The 14,007-nt window shown below is 71.1% G+C and overlaps 3 protein-coding genes across 3 annotated transcripts; all 3 read right to left on the bottom strand.

Moving 5' to 3' along the window:
* Nucleotides 1–633: 633 nt before the first annotated feature.
* Nucleotides 634–6,717, bottom strand: LOC120748325 (ubiquitin carboxyl-terminal hydrolase 21). Its single transcript, XM_058419176.1, is given in 13 exon segments — nucleotides 634–724; nucleotides 1,394–1,470; nucleotides 1,472–1,508; nucleotides 1,596–1,704; nucleotides 1,819–1,897; nucleotides 1,983–2,069; nucleotides 2,511–2,614; nucleotides 2,698–2,762; nucleotides 2,843–2,980; nucleotides 3,096–3,207; nucleotides 3,295–3,418; nucleotides 4,565–4,624; nucleotides 6,687–6,717. Coding segments are annotated over 11 exon segments (1,017 nt in total). The 5' UTR covers nucleotides 3,413–3,418; nucleotides 4,565–4,624; nucleotides 6,687–6,717.
* Nucleotides 6,718–7,002: 285 nt separating this feature from the next.
* Nucleotides 7,003–8,267, bottom strand: LOC131378481 (WAS/WASL-interacting protein family member 1-like). The gene is given in 4 exon segments (XM_058419172.1): nucleotides 7,003–7,358; nucleotides 7,361–7,434; nucleotides 7,522–7,578; nucleotides 8,161–8,267. Coding segments are annotated over 4 exon segments (462 nt in total). The 3' UTR covers nucleotides 7,003–7,134.
* A 216-nt stretch (nucleotides 8,268–8,483) lies between these two features.
* Nucleotides 8,484–12,079, bottom strand: UFC1 (ubiquitin-fold modifier conjugating enzyme 1). Its single transcript, XM_040054459.2, is given in 7 exon segments — nucleotides 8,484–8,644; nucleotides 9,326–9,420; nucleotides 9,873–9,936; nucleotides 9,939–9,948; nucleotides 10,029–10,092; nucleotides 11,581–11,648; nucleotides 11,949–12,079. Coding segments are annotated over 7 exon segments (498 nt in total). The 5' UTR covers nucleotides 12,072–12,079; the 3' UTR covers nucleotides 8,484–8,570.
* Nucleotides 12,080–14,007: the final 1,928 nt, after the last annotated feature.

Raw genomic sequence — 14,007 nt, forward strand, 5'->3', positions numbered from 1 at the left:
GGCAGGGGTCGGGGGGGGGTCACCGGGAACCCCAGAGCGGCCCCGGGACCCCCGGGACCCCCCCTCACCTGCGCCGCGTCCTCCCGCGCTGGCCACGCCCCTTCCCGCCGCTTATCCGGGGAAGGGGCGGGGCTTGGCGCACGCGGACCAATGGGAAGGCGCAGAGCGTTGATTGACAGCGCGAGGGGGTGGAGGGGAGGGGAGAGCGCGCCGAGGGGAGATAAGCCACGCCTACCACAGGTGGCAGCCAGTCAGAAGAAGAGCACGCCAGAACGCCCCACATGACCACGCCCCCGCTTATCAACCAACGGCCCGTGTTTAAGCCACGCCCCCTCGCAAACCACGCCCACAATTCGCTGTCAATCATCCGTTGACCCCAAACCCTCGTCCAAGGCCACGCCCCCTCCCCACCAGCCCCGCCCCCCCCGCGCCCCCAAAACTCGGCGTTTTTTGTGGTTTTTTTAATAAATTTATTCACAAAACCCCCGGGGCCGCCGCGGGCTGCGGCCGAACCCCCCCCCCCCGCACCCCCCTCGCCGCGGGCCCGGGGGGGCTCCCGGGGGAGGGGGCAGCAGGGGTTCACCCCCGCGCCCCCCAATCCCCCCCAATCCCCCCCAATCGCGGGCGGGGGTCTCAGGGTCTGCGGCCGGGGGGCTCCTCCAGCTCGTAGAACAGCACGTAGCCCTCGCTGGACGGCACCTGGTTCTCGCTGATGGCGAGACCCCTGCGGGGACACCCTCAGCACCCGCGGCGGGGGGGCTCGGGGGGGTGGTCCCGGGCAGGGCGGGGGGCTCAGGTGGGGCGGGGGGCTCGGGGGGGGTGTCCCGGGCAGGGCGGGGGGCTCGGGGGTGTGCCCAATGCAGGGCGGGGGGCTCGGGGAGGGTGCCCCGGGCAGGGCAGGGGCTCGGGTGGGGTGATCGGGCAGGGCGGGGGGCTCGGGGCAGGGCGGGGGGCTCGGGGGTGTGCCCAATGCAGGGCGGGGGTCTTGGGGCAGGGCGGGGGGCTGGGGAGGGGTCCTCGGGGCGGGGGGCGGGGGGCTCGGGGGTGTGCCCCGGCAGGGGCGGGGGGCGCGGGGGGGGGTGTGCACGGGGCAGGGCGGGGGGCTCGGGGGGGTGTCCCGGGCAGGGCGGGGGGCTCGGGGCGGGGCGGGGGGCTCGGGAGGATACCCAATGCAGGGCAGGGGTCTCGGGGCGGGGGCGGGGGGGGGGGCTCGAGGGTGTGACCCGAGCAGGGCGGGGGGCTCGGGGGGTGTGTGTCCCAGGCAGGGCGGGGGGCTCGGGGGGATGCCCAATGCAGGGCGGGGGTCTCGGGGCGGGGGCGGGGGGCTCGGGGGGATGCCCAATGCAGGGCGGGGGTCTCGGGGCGGGGGTCTCGGGGGGGGGGGGGCACTGACCGGGAGTCGTTGTAGACGCGCCAGCCGGCCGGGTCGCGGCAGAAGGCCGTGTAGTGCCCGTAGTGCACGCTGCCCGAGGTGGTTGCACAGCGCGTACAGGCTGTAGACGGGGCTGCTGCGGCGGGGAGAGCGGGCTGAGCGCAGCCCCCTCCCCAAAAAAACAACCCCCACAGCGGGGGGGAAGACCCCCCCTCACTCCTCACCCGCCTTCTCGCTGGCGAATTCCCGCAGGTTGAGCTGCTGCAGCGGGAAGTCCACGAAGACGGAGCACTTCTTGATGGAGTAGCGCGTGGTGGAGAACCGGTTCAGGTCTGCCGGGGGTTAAGGGAAACGGGGCACGGGCCCCCCCAAAACCCCCCCTAAAACCCCTCCCAAACCCCGGTGAAGCTTGAGGAGGTGGTGGGGGGTTTCTTCCCAAAGGATACGGAGCACCAGGATGCGTGGGAAGCGCTGGATCGTCAACTTCTTGGTGCTCCGCGTCCGCTGCCGGCACTTGTCACACACCTGGGAGGGAGGGGGGACGCTCAGGGACCCCGGCCCGGGCTCCGGGGGGGGCGCGGGGGGACGGGGAAGGGGTCCGTGCTCTCACCGGGGCGTTCTCCGAGTCCAGCTCCTCCTCCTTGGTGAAGAGGCTGAAGCAGTCGTGGAGCGAGACCTTGCCCCCGGCAAAGCTTTTCTGGAGGGCCACGGGTTCGGGAGGGGAATTTGGGGGGTCAGAGGGGGAATTTGAGGGGCCAGAGGGGGATTTTAAGGGGTCAGAGGGGGAATTTGGGGGGTCAGAGGGGGAATTTGAGGGGCCAGAGGGGGAATTTAGGGGGTCACAGGGGGAATTTAGGGGGTCAGAGGGAAATTTGGGGGGGTCAGAGGGGGATTTAAGGGGTCAGAGGGAAATTTGGGGGGGTCAGAGGGGGATTTAAGGGGTCAGAGGGAAATTTTAAGGGGCCAGAGGGGGAATTTGAGGGGCCAGAGGGGGAATTTAGGGGATCAGAGGGGGAATTTGAGGGGCCAGAGGGGGAATTTAGGGGGCCAGAGGGGAATTCGGCGGGTCAGAGGGGGAATTTAGGAGGGGTCTGAGGGGTTTTTTTGGGGGTCTAGGGGGGCTGCACCCCACCCCTACCTTTGGGATGGGCAGCGAGAGGTCGCAGAACACCTCGAAGGTGGTGGAGCGGTAGCCGCAGGCCTGGCACTTGAGGCAGCTCTTCAGCTGCCCCACAAAGAGATCTGGGGGGGCAAAGGGGGGGGCTCAGGCAAGGAACCCCCGGAGGTTTTGGGGTCCCGGGGACGCCCCCATTCCCAGCGCTCACCCACGATCTTGCTGTCCTCCCTCTCCAGGTAGCGCTTCCACATCTGGTTGGCGCGTTCGTCGTCGCTGCGGGCAGGGGCGGGGGGGAACGTTCAGAACGAGGTGTCCCCAAAATCCGGGGCTCCCCGCCCATGCCCCCGGCTCACCTGAGCGTTTCGGGGTCCTCCAGGGCCGGGGGTCTCCGCGTGTCCGACAGGATGCTGGGGGTGCGCCGGCCCTTCCTGTTGATCTCCGTGTGCAGCCGGTCCATGAAGAACTTGAGGAATTCCTGCGCGTCCTGCTGGCTGCGGCGGCGGGGGGGGGGGGACGCTCGCTGACAACGCCGGCTCCCCAAGGAGGGGAGGGTCCCCGAAAAAGGGGGGGGGGTGTGTTTTTTGGGGGGGGGTGTCTCCCCCTCACCTGTAGCCCGTGAAGGAGGGGACGTATTTTTGGAACACGGCCTTGAAGCGCCCGGGGTTGACGGCCTCTGAGGAGTCGGGGTGCCAGAGGGCGGCGATGACATCGGCGAAGGCTGCGGGGGGCACGGCGGGGTCAGCACCCCGGGGTGGGTGGTGGGTGGGGAGGGGTCTTTAACGCTCGGGGAGGGGGTCTGTCCCACCTTCGGTGAGCTCCTGGGGGGCGCGGGGGCCGGGGGGCTGCTCCTGCTGGAAGTCCCGGCGCAGGCAGTAGTCCCGCAGCGGCTTGGTGCTGCTCAGGCACTGCAGCACCGCGTTCATGAAGCACTGCGAGGGGGACACGGGGACGTCCTGGGGGGGTGGCACGGCACCGGGGGGGACCCCGCCGCTGTCCCGGGTGTGCCGTGGGGTTGGGGGGTGGGAAAGCCACAGGGGCCTGGGGACACTGAGGTGACCCCCAAGGGACAGCAAAGGGACCCCAGATCCCACCTGCACCCCAGGGCACAGGGACAGGAGGGCTGGGGACTGTGGGGACACTGCTGGGGGGCTGGGGGACACCCCCAGCAGGACGGGATGGTGACACTCCAAGCCTGGGGGACACTGAGGTGACCCCAGGACACAGGGACAGGAGGGCTGGGGACCGTGGGGACACTGCTGGGGGGCCGGGGGACACCCCCAGCAGGACGGGATGGTGACACTCCAAGCCTGGGGGACACTGAGGTGACCCAGGACACAGAAACAGGAGGGCTGGGGACCGTGGGGACACTGCTGGGGGGGCTCTGGGAATGTGACATCCCAGCAGGACGGGACCGTGGCCACCGAGCCTCGGGGACACTGAGGTGACCCCCAGATCCCTCCTGCACCCCAGGACAGAGCGACATGAGGGCTGGGGACCGTGGGGACACTGCTGGGGGGGCTCTGGGAATGTGACATCCCAGCAGCACAGCGGGATGGGACCGTGGCCACCGAGCTTCGGGGACACTGAGGTGACCCCAGATCCCTCCTGCACCCAGGACAGAGCGACAGGAGGGCTGGGGACACTGGGGACACTGCTGGGGGGGCTCTGGGAGCTCTGGGAATGTGACATCCCAGCAGCACAGCGGGATGGGACCAAGCCTGGGGGACACTGAGGTGACCCTGAGGTGACCCCAGGACACAGGGACAGGAGGGCTGGGGACCGTGGGGACACTGCTGGGGGGCCGGGGGACACCCCCAGCAGGACGGGATGGTGACACTCCAAGCCTGGGGGACACTGAAGTGACCCTGAGGTGACCCCAAATCCCATCCGGACCCCAGGACAGAGCGACACGAGGGCTGGGGACACTGCTGGGGGGGGGGCTCCGGGAATGTGACACCCCAGCAGCACAGGACCAAAGCAGGGAGACACCCCCCACCCCACCCCAGATGACCCCAAACCCCTCCCGCACCCCAACGCAGAGCGACACCAGGCTCCGGGCCACCACGGCCACTCACCGTGTTGCCCAAATTCCTGAGGCCCACGTGGCCCGAGCCCAGCAGCAGCGTGCGGTGCGTCTGCGGGGGACAGCGAGGGACAGGCGGTGAGCGGCGGCCCGCGGCCGTCCCCGGGCGCCGCCGGCTTCACCTCGCCGCCGACCAGCAGCAGCCCCATCACGGCCGTGTGCACCACGGACTCGGAGATGTCGGCGGCCCGGCCCTGGAGCTCCCGCCGGGTCAGCAGCGAGCGGTGCAGCTTCCGCGGCAGCTCCACCAGCGTGGCTCCCTGCAGCCCCGGCATGGTGGCAACCGACGGCCGGTGGCACCCGACGGCCGGTGGCACCGATGGAGGTGGCACCGATGGAGGGTGGCACCGATGGAGGGTGGCACCGCCGGCGCGTCCCCTCCTCCTCCTCCCCCCTCAGCTCATTTAGCTGATCCGATTCTCACGGCTATTCTGGGCCGCGCGGGTGGCTCATCCCGGGGGGATTAATTAGCCGGAGGTGCCCCGGGGGACAGCGGCAGCGCGGAGGGGCGCCGAGGTAAGCACATCCCCCTCCCCAAAATAAACAAAACCAAACAAAAAAACCCTCCCCGCGATTTAAACCGAGGGGTTTCGGGGGCTTGGCGGGGCTGCGGGACCCCCGGTGCCAGCGCTGGGGACGAGGCCGTGTGGCCGCGCCCCGGTGGGATTTTGGGGATTACGATCTCCCCACACGTGGCCGGGCAGGTGAGGGACGGGGCAGGGGGGAGGCGGATGCGGAAACGGGGAGGGCAGCGGCCACCCCCCGGCCACCCCCCGGGTCACCCTGGAGCCGCGGGGGACGGAACCGGAGCCGCGGGGATGGCAGCGGCCACCCCCAGCCCCCCGAGAGCCGTGGGGGTCCCCAAAGCAGGAGCGGGGACAGGTGAGACCGCCACCGCTGTCCCAGCCCGGCGATGTCACCGACCCTGAGACAGGGACAGAGCGGGGGTCGCGCCAAACCCGCAGCTGGGGACGGCACGGGGGGTCCCAAAATGTCCCTAAAGGTGGGGATGGCACGGGGGTCTCAAAATGTCCCTAAAGGTGGGGATGGCACGGGGGTCCCAAAATGTCCCTAAAGGTGGGGATGGCACGGGGGTCCCAAAATGTCCCTAAAGGTGGGGAGAGCATGGGGGTCTCAAAATGTCTCCAGAGCTGGGGACGGCATGGGGGGTCTCAAAATATCCCTAAAGGTGGGGACGGCACGGGGGTCTCAAAATGTCCCTAAAGGTGGGGATGGCACGGGGGGTCTCAAAATGTCCCTAAAGGTGGGGAGAGCGTGGGGGTCTCAAAATGTCCCTAAAGGTGGGGATGGCACGGGGGTCCCAAAATGTCCCTAAAGGTGGGGATGGCACGGGGGTCTCAAAATGTCCCCAGAGCTGCGGACAGCACGGGGGTCTCAACATGTCCCCAAAGCTGGGGACACCGTGGAGACCTCAACAGACCCCCAAAGCTGGGGACACTGTGGGGGGGGTCCCAAAATGTCCCTGAGGCTGGGGACACTGCAGTGGTCACAAAGCTGGGGACACTGCGGGGGTCTCAGCATGTCCCTGAGGCTGGGGACACTGCGGGGGTCACAAAGCTGGGGACACTGCGGGGGTCTCAGCATGTCCCTGAGGCCAAGGACACTGTGGGAGTCACAAAGCTGGGGACACTGCGGGGGTCTCAGCATGTCCCTGAGGCTGGGGACACTGCAGTGGTCACAAAGCTGGGGACACTGCGGGGGTCTCAGCATGTCCCTGAGGCTGGGGACACTGCAGTGGTCACAAAGCTGGGGACACTGCAGTGGTCACAAAGCTGGGGACCCTGCGGGGGTCACAACTCATCCCTGAGGCCGGGGACACTGCGGGAGTCACAAAGCTGGGGACCCTGCGGGGGTCTCAGCCCGTGCCTGAGGCTGGGGACACTGCAGGGGTCTCAGCATGTCCCTGAGGCCAAGGACACTGCGGGGGTCACAAAGCTGGGGACACTGCGGGGGTCTCAGCATGTCCCTGAGGCTGGGGACACTGCGGGGGTCACAAAGCTGGGGACCCTGCGGGGGTCTCAGCCCGTGCCTGAGGCCGGGGACACCTCGGGGACCGCGCCACACCCCCCCGGCCGCCACGCCGAGGCTCTTACGGCGGCCGCCTTGTCCTCGGTGCGGCCGGGAGCGGGGGCTGCCGGGGGCCGAAGGGCGGCTCGGCGCGGCCGAGGGGGACGCTCTCGGGGCGCACGGAGAGCAGCGGCGGAGCGGCTTTGCCGTCGGGCCGGGTGCCACGGCGAACCTGCGCAGCGAGGAGCTCCTGCGGAGCGCCAGAGCGCCCAGCGGGTGCCCGCAGTCCCTCAGCACCAGCCGGCTCAGCGCCACCGCCACGTCCTCGGCGCGGCGGGAACGACGACGCCGCCGCCGCCTCCTCCTCCTCCTCCTCCTCCTCCTCCGCGCCTCCCTGGCTCAGGTCCCCGATGCTGATGGATTTGGAACGGGCCAAGTTGCTCCGGCGCCGCTCGGCCGCGCTGGGCAGCGAGAAGGAAGCGCTGCCGGGCACCTGCGGGGCTCCCCCGGGCACCCGCACGCCGTGATCGGCTTTCAGCGGGCCCCGGCGGCTCCCCGGCCCGCGGGGAGAGCGGCGTCCCCGCGTTTGGCCGCCCGGCCCCTCTCCGGCTCCGGCTTCTTGGGGCGGGGGTCTTCGTGGGGCGGCGGGGGTCGAGGGGGCAGCAGGCGCAGTTTGGGGGCCGGGGACAGCCCGTTGGGGCCCGCATGGCGCTCCTGGCTCAGCGCTCGGTGCCCGCTGGGCAAGCGGGAGCCCGCCCGGGCTGCGCGGTCACCACGGCGCCGGGGTCCCGGGAGCGGCCCAGGCGGTGCTCCGAGGCTGGGGCATGGCGGGGCCTGCGGGGACAGCGACGGGCCGGTGACAAGGGTGGCACAGGCCGGGAGAGGGGTGACAAAAAGGGGAGGGGGACGAGGTGGACCCACCTGCTCACAGCCCCCTGCGCCCGGCGGCCGGACACAGCGTCCGTCGGCGGGGGGGCCCTGCGGAGCGGGGGGACACGGGCTCACCGGAGGGACCCCGAAGCCTCGGGGGGACCCCCGCCGGCTCGGTGCCGGTGGGATCGCCGGGAGCTGCCCACGGCGGGTCCTGCTCCCCGGGCAGAGGTGATGGGTGGTCGCGGAGGAGCCCCGGGTTGGGGCGGGGGGCGCCGAGGGACCCCTCAGGTTTTGGCCGGGAAGGGCCCGGTGGGGGCGGCCGGGCCGCTGGAAAAGCTCCCCCACCCCCAAACCCCCGGGCTCGGCCCCCTCCGCAATCCCCGCGCCCCCCGCCCCAAAAGGGAATTCCCGCAGCCCCCGAACCCGCAGCCCCCCAAAACCCCTCCCGGTGCCCCCCATCACCCCGGCCCCGCCCCCCCTCTCCCGGCCCGTGGTCCCTCACCGGGGGTGTCCCCCGCTCCCCCCCCCCGCTGTACCGGGGCCTCCTTGAGCAGCTCCCGGTGCCCCCCCCCCCATCATCCCGGTACCCCCCCGCCCCCCGGGGCCCTGTCCGCACCCCCCGCCCGGCCCCGGGGCTCCCTTCGGGGGGGGGGGTATCCGCTGTCCCCGAGCCCCCCCAGCCCCAACCGACCCCCCTCCGGGTCCCCCCCAGCCCCTCGGCGGGGCCGCCCCGCCGTCCCCCCGCCACCTCCGCGGGCCGCCATGGCAACAACTCCCGCCGCACCCGCCGCCATCTTTGTTCCTCCCCCGCCGCGGCCCCGCCCCCGGCGGCCTCGCCGCCCGTTCTGCGCATGCGCCGCCCGCCCCGGCCACGCCTCCCCCGCGCCGCGCGTCGCCATGGAAACCGCGCGGCGTCTTAAAGGGGCCGCGCCCCGAGAGCGTTTTGGGGCTAAATCCCCTCCGTGCCGCCCCCAACCCCGAAATAACAACCCGGGACTAAATCAGGGTCGGATGTTTATTGGGCAGCAGCAGCGAAGCGGGGGGGGGAGCGGCTGGGAGGGGAGGGGAGGGGATGGGGGATGTCCCCCTCTTGTTGGTCACTTGTCCTTGTGCTGGATGAGGCCTTTGGAGATGAGGTCCGGGATCTCCACGGCCAGCCAGGGCCCCCCAGCTGTGGGGACAGCGGTCACTGCCGTGGGGGACACCCCCGAAACGTGTCACCCCCCCTTGGGGTCACAGCAAACCCCCTGCCACGGGTGACAGCCCTGCCTTGGCGTCACACCCCCCAAAAAAGGTGACAACCCCTCAGTGTCCCCCTCACACAGGTGACACCCCCTCAGTGTCCCCCTCACACAGGTGACATCCCTAATGTGCCCTCACACAGGTGACGATCCTCCTCTCGGTGTCACACCCCCAGAATGTGTCCCCCCCCCCTCGGGTCACACCCCCAAAAAGGTGACAAACCCCCCCCCAATATGTCACACCCCCTTATGGGTGACACCCCCGCACTGTCACAACCCTCCCATGGGTGACCTCCCTCCCTGCGCCCCCCACGGTGTCCCCTCAGCGGGTTGGCACCCCCAAATGTCACCCCCCGATGTCCCCTCACGAGGGTGGCACCCCCAATGTCACCCTCAGTGTCCCCTCACGCGGGTGGCACCCCCAGTTGTCACCCCCGATGTCCCCTCACGCGGGTGGCACCCCCAGTGTCACCCCCCGGTGTCCCCTCACGCGGGTGGCACCCCCAGTGTCACCCCCGATGTCCCCTCACGCGGGTGGCACCCCCAGTGTCACCCCCGATGTCCCCTCACGCGGGTGGCACCCCCAATGTCCCCCCCCGGTGCCCCCCCGCTCACCCCCAGGGCCATCAGGTGTGCCAGCCCGAATTTGGGGACGTTCCTGGCCCACAGGGGCTTGAAGTGGTCACTGAGGCAGATCTTGCCCCCCCTGTGGGGTGAGGGACCCGTCAGACCCCCCCCCCTGGGACCCCCCAGGACCCCCCAGTGACCCCCAGCCCCAAGACCCCTCCAGGACCCCCGCCAGCCTCAGGACTCCCGCCAAGAAACCCCCCAAAATCTCCTCCCAAGTCCCCCCAAACCCCAGGACCCCTCCCCAGGACCCTCCCTCAACCCAGGAAGCCCCCAAGACTCCCCCAAACCCCCAGTTCCAAACCCCCAAGCCCCCAAACTCCCCCCAAGACCCCTCCCCAGGACCCCCAGCCCCAGGAAACCCCCCCCAACCCCCCCCAAAAACCCCCTCCAAACTCCCCTTCCACCCCCCCCCCCCCCAAGCCACAAAAACCCTCCCCAGGATGCCCTCAGGACCCCTCCCCAGCCCTGGGACCCCTCCCCAGCCCCAGGACCCCCCCAAGGACCCCCCCAGGGACCCCCCAGACCCACCGGTACATCTTGGCCGTTTTCCCGTCCAGCTCGGGGATGGCGATTTCGGGGGCGGTGCCGGGTACGTCACCGGGATCTGGGGGGGCCGGGGGGGGTCAGCACCCCCTGAGAGCCCCCCAAAGCCCCCGCCCCCCGCCCCGGAGCCCCCCTCCTCACCTCAAACTCAATGTTGAACTCATACTTGAGCAGCTCGTGGATGTACCAGCACCGGCCGAACCACCTGAGGGGGCGGGACCCCTCAGTGTGGGGAGACCCCCCGGGACCCCTCAGTGTGGGGGAGACCCCCTGGGACCCCCCTGGGACCCCTCAGTGTGGGGAGACCCCCAGGGATCCCCCTGGGACCCCTCAGTGTGGGGAGACCCCCAGGGACCCCTCAGTGTGGGGAGACCCCCTGGGACCCCTCAGTGTGGGGAGACCCCCACCTAGGACCCCTCAGTGTGGGGAGACCCCGCCTGGGACCCCTCAGTGTGGGGAGACCCTCTGGGACCCCCCCCGGGACCCCTCAGTGTGGGGAGACCCCGCCTGGGACCCCCTCAGGGTGGGGAGACGCCCCCGGGGACCCCTCAGTGTGGGGAGACCCCCAGGGACCCCGCCTGGGACCCCTCAGGGTGGGGAGACGCCCCCCGGGACCCCTCAGTGTGGGGAGACCCCCTGGGACCCCCCCCCCGGGACCCTCAGTGTGGGGAGACCCCTCTGGGACCCCCCCAGAACACTTCAAAACCCGCTGGGACTCCCACCCACGCCCCTCAGATCCCCCCCAAAACACCTCAGCACCACCCGGGACCCCCCCCCATACCCATCAGAACCCCCCCCAAAAAACACCTCGGGACCCCCTGAGACCTCCCCGCAAAACACCTTGGGACCCCCCTGGGGCCCCCCAAAACACCTCAGCACCACCCGGGACCCCCCCCAAAACACCCCAGCACCCCTCCCCACATCTCTGGGACCTCAGGACCCCCCCCCCCCAATTTCCCTCAGACCCCCCCCATCCCACCCCGGGACCCCTCCCGCCCCCCCTCGGTCCGGGATCCCCCCCCGGTCACCGGAGCAGCCCCGGGGGGGGCTCAATCTCAGGGACCCCCCCCCCAAAATGATCCCATGGGGGGGGGTGGGCACACTCCCGGTGCGACCCCTCGGTCCCGGGGTCACCGGGGGGCCCCGGGGTGGGGGGGGCACAATGCCGGGGACACCCCCAGCACCGGGAATGAGGGTCCCGGTGTGTTCTGGGGGGGTCCCGGTGTGTTCCCGGTGGTGTTCCTGGGGGGGTCCCGGTGTGTTCCCGGTGTGTTCCCGGGGGTCCCGGTGTGATCCGGTGTGTTCCCGGGGGGGTCCCGGTGTGTTCCTGGGGGGGCCCCGGTGTGATCCCAGGGGCTCCGGTGTGACCCGGGGGTCCCGGTATGCTCCGGTGCGTTCCCAGGGGTCCCGGTGTGTTCCCGGTGTGATCCCGGTGTGTTCCCGATGTGAACCCGGTGCGTTCCCGGGGGTCCCGGTGTGTTCCCGGTGTGTTCCCGGGGGTCCCGGTGCGATCCCGGTGCGTTCCCGGTGTGTTCCGGGGGTCCCGGTGTGTTCCCGGTGCGATCCCGGTGCGATCCCGGTGTGTTCCCGGGGGTCCCGGTGCGATCCCGGTGCGACCCCCGGTGTGATGCCGGTGTGATCCCGGTACACTCCCGGTGTGTTCCGGGGGTCCCGGAGCCCCCTCCCCACGCACCGGGTGCCCTCGGGGTTGGACTCCAGGCGGAACCAGTCGGTGTCAGCGCGTTTGTTGTTCTCCACGTACTGCGGGGGGGACACCGGGGGTCACCGGGGCTGGGGGACACGGGGGGACACCGGGGGGGGATCGCGGGACATTGGGGAGGGCGCGACACCGGAGGGGGAGGGAGGACACCGGGCGGAACTTGGGAACGAGAACGGGAGGGACACGGGGACACCGTGAGGGGAGGAGACCCCGAGGAGGGGACAGGGGAGAAGGGGCTGAGGGGACACCGGGGAGCGACACCGCGAGGGATCGCGCGCACCGGGGCACGGGGACCGCGTGGGGGGGGGGGGACGACACCGTGCGGGGCGCCACGGACGCACCTGTATGAGCGCCCGGTACTCCTCTCGCAGCCGCTCGGCCCAGCCCTCGCGGTCCCGAGGCCCCGCCGGCGCCCGCAGCAGCGGCAGCTCCGCCACGGCCCGCCGAGCCGCCGCGTCCGCCATGGCCGGGCCCCGCCATGCCGCCCCGCCGGAAGTGACGTGGCGCCACCGCCCGGCCCCGCCGCGCCGCCATCTTCTCCCGGGGCTGCGTCCCCTCGGGTGACGTCATCGCCGCCATCTTAGGTGAGGGCACGCCCGGCGCGTGAGGGGCGCGGCGCGGCCGCCATCTTTGGTGCTGGCAGGCGGGAAGGGGGGGGGGGGGTTGGAACGGGCGGGGCGCGACCGCGGCTCCGCCCACCACGGGGACCCCCGGACAGGAACGGGGACCCCCGGTCTGGGACACTGCCAACCCCCGATAGGGACACTGCCCACCCGGGGACCCCCGGACAGGAACGAGGACCCCTGGACAGGGACACTGCCAACCCCCGACAGGGACACTGCCCACCCTGGGGACCCCCCAACACAGCCCCAGGGACACTACCCGGCATCAGGACCCCTCTCAAACCCCAGGGACCCCAAGTGTCCCTCCAGCACAAATGACATCCACAGCCCCAAGACCCCCCCAGCCCCAATGATACCCCCCCCAGAGCCCCAGGGACCCCCCCCGAGCCCCAGGACCCCTCCCCAGCCCCAGGACCCCCTGCCCTCCCCAGCCCAAGGACACGATGGGGGGTTCAGGGCTTTATTTAGGGTTCTGTGAGGGGCTCTAGGCTGTATTGGGGTCTGGGGCAGGTCTCAGGGGGGTCTCAGGGCTGTGTCTGGGCCCATCCTGGGGGTCTCAGGGCTGTCTCCGGGTCCATGCAGGGCTCTCAGGGGGTCTCAGGGCTGTGTGGGGTCCATCCGGGGGTTCTTAGGGGGTCTCAGGGCTGTGTCCAGGTCCATGTCAGGCTCTCAGGGGGTCTCAGGGCTGTGTGGGGTCCATCCTGGGGGTCTCAGGGCTGTGTCGGGTCCATCCTGGGGGTCTCAGGGCTATATGTGGGTCCATCCTGGGGGTCTCAGGGCTGTGTCAGGTCCATCCTGGGGGTCTCAGGGCTATATGTGGGTCCATCCTGGGGGTCTCAGGGCTGTGTCGGGTCCATCCTGGGGGTCTCAGGGCTGTATATGGGTCCATCCTGAGGGTCGCAGGGCTGTGTCCGGGTCCATGCCGGGGGTCCCGTGCCAGTGCCCGCGCCGGGGGTCTCAGGGGCTGTCCCCCTCGCCCTTGCCCAGCTGCAGCAGGGACGAGAAGAGCCCCAGCACGTTGGAGCGCAGCTCCCGGGCCAGCGGCTCCAGCTGCTTGTTCGCCCGGTCCAGGTACTGCCTGCGGGGCACGGCCGTCAGCGCGGGGCGGGGAACGGGAGGGGAGCCGGGGAACCGGGGAGGGGAACCGGGGAACCGGGAGGGGAGCCGGGGAACTGGGGAACCGGGAGGGGAGCCGGGGAACCGGGGAGGGGAGCCGGGAAACCGGGGAGGGAGCGGGAAAACCGGGAGGGGAACCGGGAAACCGGGGAGGGGAACCGGGGAACCGGGGAGCTGGGAAGGGAACCGGGGAACGGGGGAGGGGAGCCGGGGAACCGGGGAACTGGGAAGGGAACGGGAAGGGAACCGGGGAGCTGGGAGGGGGTCGCGGGGAAGGATCCTGGGGAGGGGTCTCGGGCAGGGATCCCGGGAAGGGGTCCTGGGAGAGGTCCCGGGTGGGGGTCCCGTGGAGGTGCTCAGGGAGGGCTCTTGGGGAGTGGTCCCGGGCAGGAGTCCAGGGCAGGGGGACCCAGGGAGGTGGCTCGGGAAGGGTCCCATAGAAGGGTTCCAGGCGGGGGTCCCGGGGAGGTGGCTCGGGGAAGGGTCCCATAGAAGGGTCCCAGGTCGGGGTCCCGATCCCCCGTACTCGCCTGGCTGCGCAGCTCCTCCGCCCGCAGCTTCTCGGGCAGCTCGCGGGTGAAGAGGTCGGAGAAGCTCTGGAAGTGGCGAGTGAAGAAATCCTCGGTGGCCGCGGGCTCCGAGCCCTCCTCGGGCGCGTCCC

Source organism: Hirundo rustica, unplaced genomic scaffold (genome assembly GCF_015227805.2).
Source record: "Hirundo rustica isolate bHirRus1 unplaced genomic scaffold, bHirRus1.pri.v3 unplaced_BUSCO_381971at7742, whole genome shotgun sequence".
NCBI lineage: Eukaryota > Metazoa > Chordata > Aves > Passeriformes > Hirundinidae > Hirundo > Hirundo rustica.